General features: G+C 44.1%; 1 protein-coding gene across 3 annotated transcripts in view; it reads right to left on the reverse strand.

Moving 5' to 3' along the window:
* PTGIS (prostaglandin I2 synthase) overlaps positions 1-19,499 on the reverse strand; it is a 41,759-nt gene that overhangs the window by 4,371 nt on the left and 17,889 nt on the right. For all 3 annotated transcript variants that reach the window (XM_040436450.1, XM_040436451.1, XM_040436452.1), the window contains exons 6-9: positions 18,458-18,639; positions 11,600-11,756; positions 4,761-4,942; positions 4,295-4,446 (exon numbers count right to left, since the gene is read on the reverse strand). In XM_040436450.1, the coding sequence (XP_040292384.1) occupies positions 4,295-4,446; positions 4,761-4,942; positions 11,600-11,756; positions 18,458-18,639 (673 nt within the window). The remainder of the gene's footprint in view (positions 1-4,294; positions 4,447-4,760; positions 4,943-11,599; positions 11,757-18,457; positions 18,640-19,499) is intronic.

Below are 19,499 nucleotides of genomic sequence, written 5' to 3' on the forward strand. Positions count from 1 at the left end.
GACCTGGTGTAAGATGCCTTCCATGGCTCCTGTGGAGGATGTCCTGCCCCCTGTTACTGCAGTACCCGAGAGTAGGGGGTATCTTAAAATGGTTTGTTATGTAAGATACTGTTATGTATTTTCATTTTATGTATTGTACCTAGTGTAGCTATATATCCCCTTAAGGACTCAAGACGTACCGGTACGCCATATTTGCCGAGTCCTTAAGGACTCAAGCCGTACAGGTACGTCCTAAGTTTAAAATTACATTGCGGCGAGCGGGGGTTAATCGGAACAGGATGTCCGCTGAAATCATTCAGCGGGCATCCTGTCACAACGCCGGGGAAGTCATGCGGTTTTACCTTATCCGGCGGGCGGCGGGCAGCGGTGCCATCGGGTCCCCATGCGGCTGTAGGGGGGACCCGATGGCATAGAAGGCAGCGCAATGCCTTCCTTAGGCATCTGCGCTGCCTTCCGGTGACGACCTGTGAGATGCAGCCCCCTGGATCTTACAGGCTGGAAGCTGTAATGAGTAATACACACAGTATAACTCATACAGCCAATGCATTCCAATACAGAAGTATGGAATGCATTGTAAAAGGGATTAGACCCCCAAAAGTTGAAGTCCCAAAGTGGGACAAAAAAAAAAGTAAAAAAAAAAGTTTCCCCCCCCAAAAAATTAAAAAAGTTTCAAGTAAAAATAAACAAAAACGTCATTTTTCCCCTAATAAAGTAAAAAAAAAAATGGTAAAGAATAAGGGAAAATAAAAAGTTACATAAAGGTATCGCCGCGTCCGTATCGACCGACTCTATAAACATATCACATGACCTAACCCCCTCAGATGAACACCGTAAAAAATAAAAACTGTGCTAAATAAAAAAAATTTTGTCACCTTACATCACAAAAAGTACAACAGCAACGATCAAAAAGGCGTTTGCCCACCAAATAGCAACCATCTAACCGTCACCTCATCCCGCAAAAAATTAGCCCCCTACTCTGAGACAATCGCCCAAAAAATAAAAAAACTATGGCTCAGAATATGGAGACACAAAAACATCATTTTTTTGGTTTTAAAAAAGCTGTTATTGTGTAAACTTACATAAATAAAAAAAAGTATCCATATTAGGTATCGCCGCCGTCCGTATTGACTGGCTCTATAAAATATCACATGACCTAACACCTCAGATGAACACCGTAAAAGATAAAAAATAAAAACTGTGCTAAATAAACAATTTTTTGTCACCTTACATCACAAAAAGTGTAATAGCATCGATCAAAAAGTCATATGCACCCCAAAATAGTGCCAATCACACCGTCATCTCATCCAGCAAAAAATGAGACCCTACCTAAGATAATCTCCCAAAAACTGAAAAAACTATGCTCTCAGAATATGGGAGACACTAAAACATGATATTTTTTTTTTGTTCCAAAAATATTATATTGTGTAAACCTTACATAAATAAAAAAAAGTATACATATTAGGTATCGCCGCGTCCTTATCGACCGGCTTATAAAAATATCACATGACCTAACACCTCAGATGAACACCGTAAAAAATAAAAACTGTGCTAAATAAACCATTTTTTGTCACCTTACATAAAAAGTATACATATTAGGTATTGCAGCGTCCGTAATAACTTGCTCTATAAAAATATCACATGACCTAACCCCTCAGGTGAATACCGAAAAAAAAAAAAAAAAAAAAACAGTGTCAAAAAAGCAATTTTTTGTCACCTTACATCACAAAAAGTGTAATAGCACGCGATCAAAAAGTCACACGCACCCCAAAATAGTGCCAATAAAACCGTAATCTCATCCCGCAAAAATCATACCCTATCCAAGGGTAATCGCCCAAAAACTGAAAACATTATGGCTCTCAGGCTATGGAAACACTAAAACATGATTTTTTTGTTAAAAAAAGAAATCATTGTGTAAAACTTACATAAATAAAAAAAAGTAGTACATATTAGGTATCGCCGCATCCGTGACAACCTGGTCTATAAAAATATCACATATTCTAACCTGTCAGATGAATGTTGTAAATAACAAAAAATAAAAACGTGCAAAACAGCTATTTCTTGTTACCTTGCCTCACAAAAAGTGTAATATAGAGCAACCAAAAATCATATGTACCCTAAAACTAGTGCAACAATACTGCCACCCTATCCTAGTTTGTAAAATGTGGTCACTTTTTGGAGTTTCTACTCTAGGGGCGCATCAGGGGGGCTTCAAATGGGACATGGTGTCAAAAAAAACAGTCCAGCAAAACCTGCCTTCCAAAAACCGTATGGCATTCCTTTCCTTCTGCGCCCTGCCGTGTGCCCCGTACAGCGTTTATGACCACATATGGGGTGTTTTCTGTAAACTGCAGAATCAAGGCCATAAATAATGAGTTTGGTTTGGCTGTTAACCCTTGCTTTGTAACTGGAAAAATTTGAAATGGAAAATCTGCCAAAAAAGTGAAATTTTGAAATTGTATCTCTATTTTCTATTAATTCTTGTGGAACACCTAAGGTTAACAAAGTTTGTAAAATCAGTTTTGAATACCTTGAGGGGGTGTAGTTTATAGAATCGGGTCAGTTTTGGGTGGTTTCCATTATGTAAGCCTCGCAAAGTGACTTCAGACCTGAACTGGTCCCTAAAAATTGTGTTTTGGGAAAATTTCTGAAAAATTTCAAGATTTGCTTCTAAACTTCTAAGCCTTGTAACATCCCCAAAAAATAAAATATCATTCCCAAAATGATCCAAACATGAAGTACACATATGGGGAATGTAAAATAATAACTATTTTTGGAGGTATTACTATGTATTATAGAAGTAGAGAAATTGAAACTTGGAAATTTGCATTTTTTTATATTTTTGGTAAATTTGGTATTTTTTTATAAATAAAAAAGATTTATTTTTTTACTTCATTTACCAGTGTCATGAAGTACAATATGTGACGAAAAAACATTCTCAGAATGGCCTGGATAAGTCAAAGCGTTTTAAAGTTATCAGCACTTAAAGTGACACTGGTCAGATTTTCAAAAAATGGCCAAGTCCTTAAGGTGAAATAGGGCTGAGTCCTTAAGGGATATCAAACAGCTTGGTTAACAGGAGGTTAGGTGTGGACTGGTCCCATTCCTAACCTTTAGTCTGGTCAGTCTAGACTGAAGTTCAGAGAGAAGAAGCTGTGACATATGCTCGCTTCTCTTAGGCCCAAAAACACTACGGAGACTCATCGATCTCTGCATGATCAGATGCAGAAGGAGAAAACCAATAAGACAGAGGAGAGAACAAGAGAACTTAGAATCTGCATGACCGAGCATTGGAGTCAGGCAGGTAACCTGCTACTAAAAACTGTTGAAACTTTACTGTAGTGAGGCACACTGTTAAGACACTCTTCACATCTGGCCATGACCTGGGAAGAGGGGAACTGTGTTTTGCTATTGCTGGATGTACTACATATCCTATTTTGCACTTCAGTAAAGAAAGACGTTTATTCTGCTATATCTGGCCTGGTTACTACTTCTGCACCATTCGCTGGCCATTGCACTCTACACACCCTGCCTTGCACCCTGACTATTATCAGGCAGGAGCCCCAACATCATGGTGGGGCCTGGGGAAGAAAGGGTGTGCCTTTCTTCCACTGCACGACCCTAGGGAGCAAAGGAGTGAGAAATGCCATTGTGATTGACTGTAAACCGGTGGAGCCAATACCACTCCCATCCTTTGCTCCGGCTCCTACTGGGCCACTGCAGTACCTCCAGATGTTCTCCACCCTGGCTCTGCTCCTCCACCAGGCTGGATTTGCTGCTTGTAGACCAAATGTCTTCTGCTCCTCAATGGGGATAAATGGCCCAGGGAGTCAGTTCGATTAGTTTAGGACCTTCCTCATTAGGGAATCATGTAGCTTTTGTGAGAATGCAGAATCATGGGGACACCACACTCTGCCGTTCTCAGAGGTGGAGTCAAAGGGGATAACTAGTGGTGCAGTTGGCGCCCAAAGTTATTGAACGTATGTATACCTGTGGTACTAAGATATTAAACTTTTGAGAGAGGGTCAAGAGAAAGGTTTTGAGAAGAGCAGAGAAAGCTGCTGCCAGCAGCGTATCTCCTGGTAGAAAAAAAGGATCAAGGGAAATATTGATTTTGCTCAATCTTTTTCTCCCCCAACATCATCTGTTGGGGAGAGTCGAAGGAATACATGGGGTTGAAGGCTTTGTCTAATTTTCTGATATTATGTTTCTGCATGTTTCTGCATATTTATTATAATGAGGGACTAGCATCAAGTGGCAGCCACAGGGTAACCATAATTTTAGCACGTTTACTTACAGTTTAATGCTGTTGATTGCATGGAACTTCCCAACACATATGTTCCTTCCGGCGCCCCAGGGCATGCTGACATGCTTGACTCTCCTACCGGCCTTGTAGAAATCTTTCTTCTGAGAAGTGTCCACAGTGAGGAACCTGTCATACCGGAACATCTGTAAAGAGAAAGCAGTTATCTTGGTGCTCTGTTTATCTCCCATATACTTTAGGCATGATGATAGAACTATCTGCCCCCTCTGCCGCTGCATTTACTGTATATCCTGACAGAAGTAGGGACCAGTAAATTTTATGTAGGCCCAGATGGACAGGTCACACTTGTAAGACTGGTCCCAAATTCTTGCTTAGTTGTGGATCATTAGGACTGGCTATGAGTCTATGGGGGGCTGCTATGTGGAGGGAGCAGGTGACAATCGGCACGCAGAGGAGATGTTGCAATTGGCCTAGCTAAAGTGTGTTATGCATTGATTACCTGCGGCTCCTGGTGGATCTCTGGGTCCATCTGTGGACTGACATAGGGGAAGAGGCACAGTCTGTCCCCCCTCCTCAGGGTGTATTTTCTGCCATCTGCCAGGTTTAAAAGTTGGTCAACCAACACTTCTCGAGTGACGAAGGGGGCAGCGGTCAAGCGCAGGCTCTCCTCCAAGGCGCTGTCTGGAAAGAGTATACATGAGTCTCTCTCAGTGAAGGGTTAATGATGCAGATTGAATATAACTGAAATATTATCTATCACCTGTGACGTATGCAGGGGCAGGCATACCACCACCGCAGAAGATACAGTGACCCCAAGGGGTAAGTGAGTCTTTTCTACCACAGAAAGTCTAGGGAGCAGATGTTAATCAAACAAGGGACTAGAATTTTGTCAGGATTATCTAAAAAGCTGCTGCAAAATTAACAATGTCTGAGGGAAGGTCTTTGTTGCAGTACAGTTTGTCAGTACTGCATGTTCAGTGTGTATCCAACATACAGTAGTCCTGTGTGCAATGTGTGGATGGTGCATAAACAAAGACTTGTACTGTGTGGATATTACTATAGATATATCTCTTATCTCTTACATATATAAAAATGAGTTTCTGTCTGTCTGTCTAGACGTTTTTTATGCTCGACCAAACGACTGGACCGATCTTCACCAAATTTGGCACACAGGTACATCAGGTGTCCCGGAAGGTTTTAGACCGGGTCTCAGCTCTCTAGGACGTACCGTAACTGAGATATTCCCAAAAAATTTGCCCCCCACCCCCTAAATACAAGCCTGCAATTCTTTCTCTTCAAAGCCCAACTGCCATAAACACAGTTTTACTCCAGGTTTCCATAACAACCCAGCCATATTTCTTGACTGCTTAAAGGGGCGGTCACTGTGAAAGTCACAGTTAAAAGGGGCGGTCACAGTGAAAGTCACAGTTAAAGGGAGGTCCCAGTGAAAGTCACAGTTAAAGGGGCGGTCACAGTGAAAGTCACAGTTAAAGCGGGCGGCCACTGTGAAAGTCAGTTAAAGGGGCGGCCACTGTGAAAGTCACAGTTAAAGGGGGCGGCCACAGTGAAAGTCACAGTTAAAGGGGCGGTCACAGTAAAAGTCACAGTTAAAGGGGGCGGGTCACAGTAAAAGTCACAGTTAAAGGGGCGGTCACAGTGAAAGTCACAGTTAAAGGGCAGTCACAGTGAAAGTCACAGTTAAAGGGGCAGGCACAGTGAAAGTCACAGTTAAAGGGGCAGGCACAGTGAAAGTCACAGTTAAAGGGGCAGTCACAGTGAAAGTCACAGTTAAAGGGGGCGGGCACTGTAGAGGTCACTGTTTATGGGGGAAACTGTTGATATTTTTTTACCACACATGGAAACATAAAATTAAATAGATGAAATATACCCATGCGAAGCCAGGTCCTTCTGCTAGTATATATATAAAAATGAATTTCTGTCTGTCTGTCTAGACGTCTGTCAGTCTGTTTGCACGTTCTTTATGCACGACCAAACGACTGGACCGATCTTCACCAAATCTGGCACACAGGTACATCAGGTGTCCGGGAAGTTTTTAGACCGGGTCTCAGCTCTCTAGAACGTACTGTTCATGAGATATTCCCAAAAAATGACCTGCATCAGCCAATACAAGCCTGCAAGTCTTTCTCTTCAAATCCCAACTGCCATAAACACAGTTTTACTCCAGGTTTCCATAACAACCAAGTCATTTTTCTTTAGTGCTTAAGGAGGCGGGCACAGTGGAGGTCACTGTTATTAAAGGGGCGGGCGCTATGAAGGTCCCTGTTAAAGGGGCGGTCACTTTGAAAGTCACTGTTAAAAGGGCGGTCACTGTGAAAGTCACTGTTAAGGGGAGGTCACTGTGAAAGTCACTGTTAAAGGGACGGTCACTGTGAAATTCACTGTTAAAGGGGCGGTCACTGTAAAAGTCACTGTTAAAGGGGCGACCACTGTGAAAGTCACTGTTAAGGGGCGGTCACTGTGAAAGTCACTTTTTAAAGGGGCGGTCACTAAGGAGGTCACTGTCAAAGGGGCGGGAACTGTTAAGGTCACTGTTAAAGGGATGGCCACTATAAAGGTCACTGTTAAAGGGATAGTCAATGCTAAAGGGGGGCGGGCAATGTGGAGGTAATTGTTAAAGGGACAGTACTGTAGAGGTCACTGTTATGGGGGAAATTGTCAATATCTTTTAAGACACACGGAAACATAAAATTAAATAGATGAAATATACCCGTGCGATGCCGGCTCCTTCTGCTAGTAAAATATATATATATATGCAGTACAGACCAAAAGTTTGGACACACTTTCTCATCCAAAGAGTTTTTCTTTATTTTCATGACTATGAAAATTGTAGATTCACACTGAAGGCATCAGTGGGATGGGATCATCAGTTGTGTTGAGGAGAAGTCAGGTGGATACACAGCTGATAGTCCTACTGAATAGACCAGGGATGGCCAACCTGCGGCTCTCCAGCTGTTGCAAAACTACAACTCCCAGCATGCCCAGTCTGCCTACAGCTATCAACCTACAGCAGGGCATGGTGGGAGTTGTAGTTTTGCAACAGCTGGAGAGCCACAGGTTGGCCAGCCCTGGAATAGACTGTTAGAATTTGTATTATGGCAAGAAAAAAGCAGCTAAGTAAAGAAAAACGAGTGGCCATCAATACTTTAAGAAATTAAGGTCAGTCAGTCAGCCGAAAAATGGGAAAACTTTGAAAGTAAGGGCTGTTTGACCATGAAGGAGAGTGATGGGGTGCTGCGCCAGATGACCTGGCCTCCACAGTCACCGGACCTGAACCCAATCGAATGGTTTGGGGTGAGCTGGACCGCAGAGTGAAGGCAAAAGGGCCAACAAGTGCTAAGCATCTCTGGGAACTCCTTCAAGACTGTTGGAAGACCATTTCAGGTGACTACCTCTTGAAGCTCATCAAGAGAATGCCAAGAGTGTGCAAAGCAGTAATCAAAGCAAAAGGTGGCTGCTTTGAAGAACCTAGAATATGACATATTTCTGTTGTTTCACACTTGCTTGTTATGTATATAATTCCACATGTGTTAATTCATAGTTTTGATGCCTTCATAGTCATGAAAAATAAAGAAAACTCTTTGAATGAAGGTGTGTCCAAACTTTTGGTCTGTACTGTTATATGTAGTGTACTGTCTACTCAAGAAGGACTTTTTATGAACTTTCTATGAAGTTTAATCCTTTACTGGACTTTGTTGGCTAGCCAAACGAATATTCCACCTGGAAGAATCCACCCTCAAGCTCACGTCACGTGACACAGCATGTGATGCACCACAGGTCCTACGATTGCTGAGGACACGGACAAACTTTCTTACCTGCTCTGCTTGTTGGAAAAGAAACGAATACGAAAATGATCTGGAGAGGTAATCGTGCTATTGGCAGTCCAGGCCTAGTGGGACGCCACAGAGAGCCGGACTCTATGTCGTACCACATTATGTTATAGAACTAACATTTATGCCAGTATATTTGCACATGCTGTGGTTGAGCTTGTACAAACGGGTCAAATCACATTTTCGGTTTTCTGTAGAAATGTCATTACTTTGCTTTTTGAGGAATATACCCTTTAAAAGGGACTATATGTGCCACTGAGGACTATCCTGCGATATCAAGTAGACAAAATACAATTTTGTCTAGAGCAAGACATTTTATCTGCCATCCTATATACAACTGTATGTGCCTGCAGTAACATTGTTTGAATTTGTAGTGATTACCTCGGCTTCTTGCGGGAATGAACGTTCCTTAATCTTTATGTTTTAGGATTTTTTTTATAAATTGTTTATGTTATTTTACCTTGCAATCTGGATGGGAGTGCTCGGTCCATACTAGCTGTTTTGATGTAATTTCCATGGTTGACGTGGTGGATCAATAGGACTTAGTAGCACCTTCCTTGTTATTGTGGGGTGAGCCAGCATATTTGTTTCTTCATTTATAATACTGAGAACAGATTGTATGACAAACTTCCATCAGCCAATCAAACTGTTCCAGAAAGAAGGTGGTCAGTGATCACTGAAACAGAGCCCAAAGCCTGAAATTGCACTGTTGGGTCCCCTTCCACATCAATGTCCCCACAAACAAACAGTAATAGCTATTACTGTGCAGGCCAGGCAGGATGGAGCTAAAGATGAGGTACCCCCATGACAATGCTGAACTGGGGCATACTAGTCTACGTGTATTTCTCCTTGTGGAAAGTGACTGGTAGGCGTGAGAAGTCCTGTAGGCTGTGCAATGCTCCCCTGGGAAACAGGTGTACAAATAACTCTCTTTAAAAAAAGAAAGTAATACTGTGCCTCTGGTGCCACCAGTTGGTAGGTATCTATCCTACAAGTCAATTTTTGACCTTTTAAAACCGGCTTTGAGACACAACGTAGGATTACAGCCAAGTCAGTGCCTTTTCTGCCGACAGCTGTTCTCTCTGCTTTACAAGGATAAGGTACAATTACTTTGAAACAGCTATCTGCAGATAAGGTGCTAGCTTGGCTATAATCCTACATTATGTCTCAGAGCCTGTTTAAAAGGTTGAACATTGGGGGGGGGGGGGGGGGGGGGTGTCCTACAGCCATCCGAGAAGGAAGCAAAGTCACTGAGCTCTGGCTTCTCAATTCTATCCAGAGACATCTCTGCGCTCCAACTCCTCCAGGCTACACCTTACTTATAAATTTCAACTCAGCAGCACACGGGCTACAGGCTACACTTGTCCGGTGACTCTATCTGCCGGGAATCGCGAGAACGAATTCTGGCCCGATCGGGCGTAGCTGGGAGCCCGAATCCCCAGCCTGGCCTTCGTCCAAAGCTGCGGCCAAGTTACCTGCGAACCCGACCGGATACATTGACATCTCCGGGACTGACCATCGGGAAACGCCAGTTCTAAGTGAAGGCTTGGTGAGTCATTCTCTCTGACGTACCGCTTCCCCGCTCCACTGCCGTGCCTCATCACTCGCAGCCTCGGCGCCATTTTAGACTTTCATCTAAGCGGCACAAGCTCGGCAACGCCGATTTAGCTGCGGATAGTCATCCATAATTGAAAGTCACTCTAGCATGTGGGCGATCATCAGCCGTCCATACAGGACTGCATGAACACCAGGCAGTGATTCGGTCCCTATCTAAGGCATTCAAGACCCATTATAGGCCTCATTAGCCTCAGCTGAACCTCACAACAGCAGGTATATGCGCCCCTGCGAACTTGAGCCTTCACTGCGCAGGATAAATTATCTTGCTAACCCTCGTTTTGTTTATATACAATAAAAGGTTTAACATTGAATTATAGGATAGCTGTCTTCCAACTGGTGGCACAGCTTTCTTTTCTTTTTTTGGAAAGAGAGCTAATTTGCAACTCTGCACTAACAATCATGAGGAGGGAATGCAGCTACAGACTTCAGACATGTGATGAGATCTCAAGGAAGAGATTTTCCAGGACTTAGATATGGATGACCTAACCTCAGATTGGTGGGGGTCCCACACTCGGCATTCCCATCGATCAGCTGTTTCTGGCAGCCAATGGTGCCAGAAACCATACAGTCAACTTGAATGGCAGCTGAGCTACAGGACCACAGCACGGCCACTACACAGTGGTGGAACCTTAGGCTTCTGGTACCATCCACTGTATATACTAGGGTCCCTTAAAGTACATATTTGTCATGACGCCAGTTGCAGTGAAGCAACAAGGGCACAGGGCCCGCTTTTAGTAATACTGTGGATGGTACCCGGGTGTAGAATTGCCAGAGTGGTGTAGGGTAACCTACAATGTCCCTTAGGTGTTGTGCATGTGTCCCGGTGCTCCTACCTGGATACACTGGAACCCCAGGCGTTGCCCTCCGAAAGCAGAAAAAGGGGTAGCAGTAGTAGCGGATGAAGAATAAATTGGGTCCAGACCTTGTGTATAGTTGAACAGCGGCTTTACTTGAATAAATGTTCATCGGAAACAGTCTTCAAACTTTGTCTTGGTCCCAGCAGGCTTTGGCATGAAGTGTGGCAGGCAAACTCCTCTTTGCTACATCAGTTGCTCTCTGACTCTTCTGTACTAACAGGATAGCTATAGAACTCAGCTTCCTCTGGGTGCTGTACTTAACTTTTTAATCTGGTCTGTCTCTAGCTTTGTCCAGGGAACACTTTACTCCTGGTTTATGAGGCTTCAGGCTTCGGCCTTCATGTCCAGCTGAGCTGAAGGTGCTCCAGCTGGTTCAGACAGGGCTCGTCCAACAGGGATGTGCACCTGCTGCCTTCCCCTAGCATGGGGTAAGCTGAACTTTCCCCTAGAAGGGGGTAAGCGGAACTGACTCCTAACTAGAACTCCACCCTCCCTGGAGCAAGTGGGACACGCTTATCACACCATAGAGGGGGGTGTTAGAATGGAAGGAAAAGCTCAATTCTCTGTAGCTCTGCTATTGTTGCTGCCACCTGCTGGTGAACCAGGCATATTACACTTGAATAGTTACATAACAAGATTATGAATGCACATTATGCGGAACCTGGAAATTAATACTTAAATGACGTGACACTAGCCCATTAGAGACAGTAGCAGGGTGAAGAAGTGGTAATGCACCTATAGTTTCCGTTGGTGGCGGATGCCTGATAACTGATCAGTGGAGGTGCACAGTGTCAGAAATCTGCCGCTCAGATATTGACAGATTTTCCTAATGATGTCAATATCCATGTACCACAAAACCCTTTAGGTGCTTTATGAGTTAATGAATGCATCCCCAATAAGCGTCCCACATTCTGGGGTTTCTTGGAGAAAGGGGGTGAATAGACCTGTCCCAGTTATAGAATGTCCCCCACTTATTATACTGGGGGAGTATCTGATATGGGGGAAGGGATACTCACTAAAGACAATGGCGCAGTCCAACATCTCCTGGCTGATTAGGTGTCTAATCTCATGGCCTTCCAGCAGATTCCCCAGTTCAGCTCGAATGGCTGCCATAGCCTCAGGGTTCTTCAGGAGAAAGAGTAGGAGCCAAAAGGCAGCAGGGCCTGAGTTCCCCTAAAAAGCAATAATGGGACAAGAATCACATCTGGACCTGATACTAGTATATTATACAGGAGATTTTATAATGGATAAATGTACACACTGGATATACTAGGGAGATATACACACTGGATGATGTACGAGAGAATTATACAAACTGGATTTTATACCTTGTAAATATACACACTGGATACTATAAATGTACCAATTGGATATAATAGCAGGTAAATATAAAGAACAGATTCCATACTAGGTAAATATACAAACTGGAGATAAAAAATAGGTAAACATACTTACTGGAACTAGTATTACATAATTATACATGTCGTTGTGTAAGCCCCAGCCTAACACTGGTGTTTTACCAGTAAATTGCCCAGGTCAATGGGTTGGATCGTCCAACCCATAACAGATCAGCAGTGGCATTGTATGTTGAGTGTGGTTTTAGGTTACACTGGGTCAGGAATCAATGTCACCAATGATCAGCGGATTACCTTTATGCATCTACTTACATAAGGCTCCCATTACTCAATGTCAGGGCCGGTTTAATACATAGAGGGGCATACTTATAACTTTTTTGCACTGGGCCCACCATAGTGCCTCCACACAGTAGTTATTCCCCCTTTGTGCACCCTCACACTATGCCCCCTCTCAGTAGGTATGCATACCTCCCAACCGTCCCGGATCTGGCGGGACAGTCCCGGATTTCAGTGGCTGTCCCATGGTCCCAAAACGGCTCAGGTATGTCCAGCTGTCTCTGTGTCCATAGGATGCAGAGAAAGCTGATTGTAATGGTGAAGCAGGGAGCAGTCCTTTTCCCGCTTCACCATTCAGCCACCGCGCACCACGATGGCCTCACACATCTCATTGCTGGACTGTAAGGGGGGAACGGTGCCAGACGGGAATCAGCCTCTGCTCCTCCTACACAGCAGTGCGATGTGTGACAGTATCCTTCTGCTGGTGAGGAGTTGTGATTGTCGGAGGAACCAGGTGAGTATTTACTGTTTTTAGTTTTTTTTACTTTCAATGAAGGGGCACATATCTGGCCATAACTACTGTTAGGGGGCACATATCTGGCAATAACTACTGTCAGGAGGCACAAGTGGGGGTGCGGCGGCGGAGCACAGGGAGATGAACGCTTCCATTGTGGAAGCGTTCATCTCCATAGTCATCTGTATCACCGTCCTCAGGACAGCGATACAGATGACTGTGCTGAGGCAGGGGAGAGAGAGGCGTGTCCCTTTCCCTTCCTCTGATAGGCTGCAGGCACTAGGCCGGCAGCCTATCAGAGGCCGTCACAGGCGGCGCAATGACGTCATCGCGCCGCCTGAGCCATACAGCGCGGGACACAGGCCGGAAGAGGCCTGCATCGCATCGCTGCCAAGGAGGTAAGTATAAGTGTTTCGTTTTTTTTTGTGTACAATACTGGTGGCTACTGGCACATAATGAGGGTCTCTGGCTACTGGCACATAATGGGGGTCTCTGGCTACTGGCACATGATGGGGGCTGTCATTACTGGCACATGATGGGGGCTGTCATTACTGGCACATGATGGGGGGGCTGTCATTACTGGCACATGATGGGGGGGCTGTCATTACTGGCACATGATGGGGGGCTGTCATTACTGGCACATGATGGGGGGGCTGTCATTACTGGCACATGATGGGGGGGCTGTCATTACTGGCACATGATGGGGGGGCTGTCATTACTGGCACATGATGGGGGGGCTGTCATTACTGGCACATGATGGGGGGGCTGTCATTACTGGCACATGATGGGGGGGCTGTCATTACTGGCACATGATGGGGGGCTGTCATTACTGGCACATTATTGGGGGCACTATAGGGGCATCTACTGAGGCCGCAAAGAAGAGGTGTTTTATACGGGGGGCTCTGTACAGTAGAATTTTATACTGGGACACATTATGGTGGGTAATATGAGGAGGAGGGGAGAGGAGTACTATGGGGTCATCTACGGGGGGCACTAAGAAGGGGTATTTTATACTTGCAAATTATGGGGGACACTGAGGGCATCTACTGGGGCATTTTATACTGGTACATTATGGGGGGCACTAGGAGGAAGGGGGAGAGGAGCACTATGGAGGCATTTACTGGGGGCACTATATAGGGGTATTTTATACTGGCACATTATGGGGGCACTATGGGGACATTAGCTCAACTGGGGGCATTACAAGGGGGTATTTTTTGCACTGTCACATTATAAGGAGAATTATTTCTACTGGGCGGCATTATGGTGGGCTTTATTACTCCCACATGGTATGACCCCCTAGTAGCAGCACCAGCCACTCCCTGCTCTGCTATTCCTCTGCCCCTTCTCCAAATCCTTATTATGAAATCTTTCTTATTAGGATAAAACACAACATCAGCTCCGCGGAGCCCCCCAGCCAAAGTGTTGAAGTGGTGTCCAAGATCCCCAAGGGCCAAGCCAAGTAATTGTAAGTTTTCATGTGAAATATGTTTATGTTATACACATATAGCATACACTGTGCCACACAATATACAGTATACCTCTACACTGTGTAGTCTGTTCTATAAGCACCATTGTTTTGTGGCGGCGGACAGAAAATAATCTGGAAGTGCCCCTCCCGAGACCAGGCTCTGGATCAGTCACTGCACAGCTCATGCGTTATTATACTTTGTGATAATGAATATGACCCTCCCCTTCATTACATTCTCAGAAACAAGCAGAGCATGAATGTCAATAAAATTATGCCCCCTCCCTGGAAAAATTTCTGCGGACGCCCATGTGTGAAGGGGGCACTTCTGGGCATAACTACTGTGAAGGGGCACATCTGGGCATAGATACTGTGAACGGGGCACATCTCGGCATAGCTACTGTGAAGGGGCACATGTAAGCATCACTACTGTGAAGAGGGCACAATGTGGGCATAACTATTGTAAGGCACACACTGTGGGCATGGCTACTGTGAAGGGTGCACATCTGGGCATAACTACTGTGAAGGCAGCACAATGTGGACAATACTACAGTGAAGCGGGCACAATGTGGGCATTACTACTATGTGCTGGCACAAATAGGAAATAATTACTATGTAGGGGCAGGGATTGGGTTTGTAAAGTTATTTTTTGGGTGGAGTTAGTGGCGTGGCCCAGCAGTGGTGTGCTAAAAGTTGGGAGGTATGGGTATGCCCCCTCACAGTTACAACCCTGTACACCCTCACAATATTGCTGCCCTTTTGGGACCCTCCCTTACAATAGTTAGAAGGGTTGGCCACTTTATGTTACGAGCACATGTGCAGTTTGTAATATGTCCAATAGTTTAATACTGTATGAATAATTCATGTTTATACGTGCTGGGAACATGGCCGCTAATGGAGGATTCCATCCATTGACACTGGGGATTAACTGCTCCTCCTTCTGTGGGCATGTTCCCAGCACAGTGCTGGCAGTGATCACAAGTAGATGCAGTGTTTTGGGTCCTTCCTCAAACACGTGTAGTGCATGCAACAATCCAATTTAAAAGATGTTAATTGAATCAACAATCACCATTTAAAATTACTTGACACTGCATGAAACCCTCATATGCACACAAAGGAACAACAGATACAGTTAACAGATTCCCGTATTTATGTATCTAATAGCTATTCTCATTATTCAATAAACACCCTAGCTTATATTAACGGAGTTTGTCTACATGGTGTGGATTTCCAACCTGCCCCTAGGTGGTGATCCATCAAGAGTTTATACAGGATGGTTATATACACTCACCTAAAGAATTATTAGGAACACCTGTTCTATTTCTCATTAATGCAATTATCTAGTCAACCAATCACATGGCAGTTGCTTCAATGCATTTAGGGGGGTGGTCCTGGTCAAGACAATCTCTTGAACTCCAAACTGAATGTCAGAATGGGAAAGAAAGGTGATTTAAGCAATTTTGAGCGTGGCATGGTTGTTGGTGCCAGAAGAGCCGGTCTGAGTATTTAACAATCTGCTCAGTCACTGGGATTTTCACGCACAACCATTTCTAGGGTTTACAAAGAATGGTGTGAAAAGGGAAAAACATCCAGTATGCGGCAGTCCTGTGGGCAAAAATGCCTTGTGGATGCTAGAGGTCAGAGGAGAATGGGCCGACTGATTCAAGCTGATAGAAGAGCAACGTTGACTGAAATAACCACTCGTTACAACCGAGGTATGCAGGAAAGCATTTGTGAAGCCACAACACGCACAACCTTGAGGCGGATGGGCTACAACAGCAGAAGACCCCACCGGGTACCACTCATCTCCACTACAAATAGGAAAAAAAGGCTACAATTTGCACGAGCTCACCAAAATTGGACTGTTGAAGACTGGAAAAATGTTGCCTGGTCTGATGAGTCTCGATTTCTGTTAAGACATTCAAATGGTCCGAATTTGGCGTAAACAAAATGAGAACATGTATCCATCCTCTGATGGCTACTTCCAGCAGGATAATGCACCATGTCACAAAGCTCGAATCATTTCAAATTGGTTTCTTGAACATGACAATGAGTTCACTGTACTAAAATGGCCCCCACAGTCACCAGATATCAACCCAATAGAGCATCTTTGGGATGTGGTGGAACGGGAGCTTCATGCCCTGGATGTGCATCCCTCAAATCTCCATCAACTGCAAGATGCTATCCTATCAATATGGGCCAACATTTCTAAAGAATGCTATCAGCACCTTGTTGAATAAATGCCACGTAGAATTAAGGCAGTTCTGAAGGCAAAAGGGGGTCCAACACCGTATTAGTATGGTGTTCCTAATAATTCTTTAGGTGAGTGTAGAATGGTAGTATATGTGTTGGTGGATCACCACCTAGTGGTAGGTTGGAAATCTACACCTCATAGACAAAGGTTTTCTGGAAGTTTGATATTGATGGCCTAGCCTCAGAACAAGACATCGCTATCTGACTGGTGGGGGTCTGACACCCAGCACTTCAAACTAATCATCTGTGTGAAGAGGCGAGTGCTGTGGCCTTCTCACATCATACATTAGATAGCAGCTGTGCTTGGTATTGCAGCTCAGGCCCTTACACTTGAATGGGACTGAGCTGCACTTAGGCCACGTGACCAATGAATGTGACGTCAGTGGCCTAGGAAGAGACTGCAGCGCTCAGAGGAGATCTTGACCCCCACCAATTAGATATTAATGGCCTATCCTGAGGACAGGTCCTCAATATTCTAATCCCAGAAAACCCCTTTAATGGGAGTGATGGGTGTTTATTAACTAATCAGAATAGTTATTAGATATATTGGAATGTGTTAATTGTATCTGTTGCTCTTTCTGGATATAAGGTTCTTATATAATTTTTAATGGTGATTGGTGGCAGATCCCAAAATGTCACATCTACATGTGATCACTCTTGGTTCACCTCCGTCTTGTGGATTACCTTTGTTGACAGTTGGGGCCTTCACAGGATTTTCTGCATATTTGGACTATTTTGCAAGGTATTTTTTATTCACTGTATATGATGTATTTATTGAGACTGAAGTAAAAAGAGAAGTTGTAGCATCCTGTTGGAATTATTATGTTCAAGTTACAATTGCCCAGAAAAGTCCATTGTATGTGAAAAATATTGGGAGCCTTAGTAAAATGCCTACTGGCGAAAGATTCAACCAGTTTATTAAGAGGCACAGGTCTCTTAGTAAGGCCCCCTGCACACAAACGTGTGCACCATGTGGTCGTGCTGCGGCCCGCAAAATGCGGGCCGCAATGCACGAACGCGGTCCGTGGGGCAGCCGCAGCTCAAGATCAAGACCCTTAGCTGCTGATTATGGACATATAGCGCCATCCGAGTGGTGAAAATGCGGGAACTGTGCACTCCCGCTCCGGTAATAGCTTCCTCTGGCTGAGATCGGGGATGCTGTTACCTTGTAGTGATAGGCTGCGGTCTGCAGGTGACAGCACTGCATTGGAATATACTGAATGCTGTATTCTGTAATGGATAAAATACCATTACAGAATACAAATGGCAATCTAATAATTGCTTGTTATAGTCCCCTAGGGTGACTTAAAGTAAAATAAAAAAGTTAAAGTTTTTAATATAAAAAAATAAAAAAATTCAAATCACCCTCCTTTCCCCAAAATTTTAATAATAATTTGAAAAAAAGTATAAGCATTGCCTCGTCCAAAAGCACCCAAATAATTCCTCCCCCAAAAAATTTAATAAAAGGTGATCAAAAGGTCATACATAGCTCAAAATGGTATTAATAAATTTTTTTTAAAAAAAGCCCCGACATAGCTCAGTAGACATAACTATAAAGAAAAAGTAATGGGGTCAGAATATGGCAATGAACAGAGAAAAAAAAAAATTGCCCAAAGTTTTTCTTTTTTTTTCAGTATCAAAACACAACAAAAACAATATAAATGTAGTATTGTTGTAATCGTACTAACCCAGAGAATGAAGGGCATGGGTTAGTTTGACTGTATAGTGAATGCTGGAAAAAAACAAAACATAAAACTGTGGTGGAATTGAATGATGGCATTAGAGAGTATAACTTGTCCCGCAAAAAAAACAAGGGTAAATATACACACACTGGATATTATACACGGCCATCATCACTAGCTTCTTTCTTATGCACATGGGCTGCACAAGAATCTGATTCTTGTGTCACCAAGGTAGAGGAGAATTGTCATTGTGTGCTTGTCATTCCTGTTTATCAGCTTTAATATTGCTAATTTATGGTTATTTCATTCAAGAGCTCCTTCCATCTTACCTGTGTGGCCCACAGCTGGAGGAGCATGGCCCTGCTCTGCATTGTTGTAGGTACTCCCAGCTCCTGCAGGTGGCGCTGATAGCTTTCCAGCCATTTACTTCTCCCAGGCTTTTTGCAGAGCTTGTCTATGTCTAAGAGCTTCCAGAGATTCTCCTTCACTGAACTGAATTCTTTCTTCTCCACTGCACAAGACAAGATCTCAAATCAACCAGGGTCAAGGAGGCCCCTCTCCTGACCCGTTCAGGTAGGACAGGGGCGGGGGACGACTTTGCAGATTATTGTTATTCCAATATTATTATACTGAGAACAAATATTGAAAGGACACGTACAGTGTGGAATCCCACAGAATCTGGTGCTTTTATTCTATCACATTTTTATATGATTGTATTATTAAAGGGGAGCCCCAAAAATATCACATTAGTAGGGGTGACTTTTAAGGGTATGATGTTCACAGATCCGAATTCATTATGTATTTTTGCAACAAAATCTTTTTACCCTCGTGTTTCTGCCACAGATTTGTTGCAGATTCGCAAGGATTGGCCCAATGGGGTTTAGTCATTTGCGATTCATCCAAAATAAGTCACACATCACTAATTTTCACAGAGGATTTTTTCCACCATGCAGCCAGAAATCTATGAAGATGCTTTTCATTGCATGTGAACGAGGGTGCAGAAACTCCATTCACATGCATGGGATGCAGATTTGAGGCAGATTTTGGTACGGGATCTGCACTGAAATCTGTGAATGGTCATAAGAAATTCACAGTTCTGCTGGTTTTCTGTTACTAGAGAGCAGTGCATTGTGGGAGCTTAGATGGCAGTTACACAGTAAGGCTCCATTCACACGTCCGCAAATGGGTCCGCATCCGTTCCGCAAATTTGTGGAACGGGTGCGGACCCATTTATTCTCTATGGGGACGGAATGGATGCGGACAGCATACAGTGTGCTGTCCGCATCCACATTTGCGGAGCGCGGCCCTGATCTTCGGGTCCGCAGCTCCGCAAAAGATAGAACATGTCCTATTCTTGTCCGCAGCTGCGGA

This window comes from Bufo bufo, chromosome 6 (assembly GCF_905171765.1).
Source record: "Bufo bufo chromosome 6, aBufBuf1.1, whole genome shotgun sequence".
Lineage (NCBI taxonomy): Eukaryota > Metazoa > Chordata > Amphibia > Anura > Bufonidae > Bufo > Bufo bufo.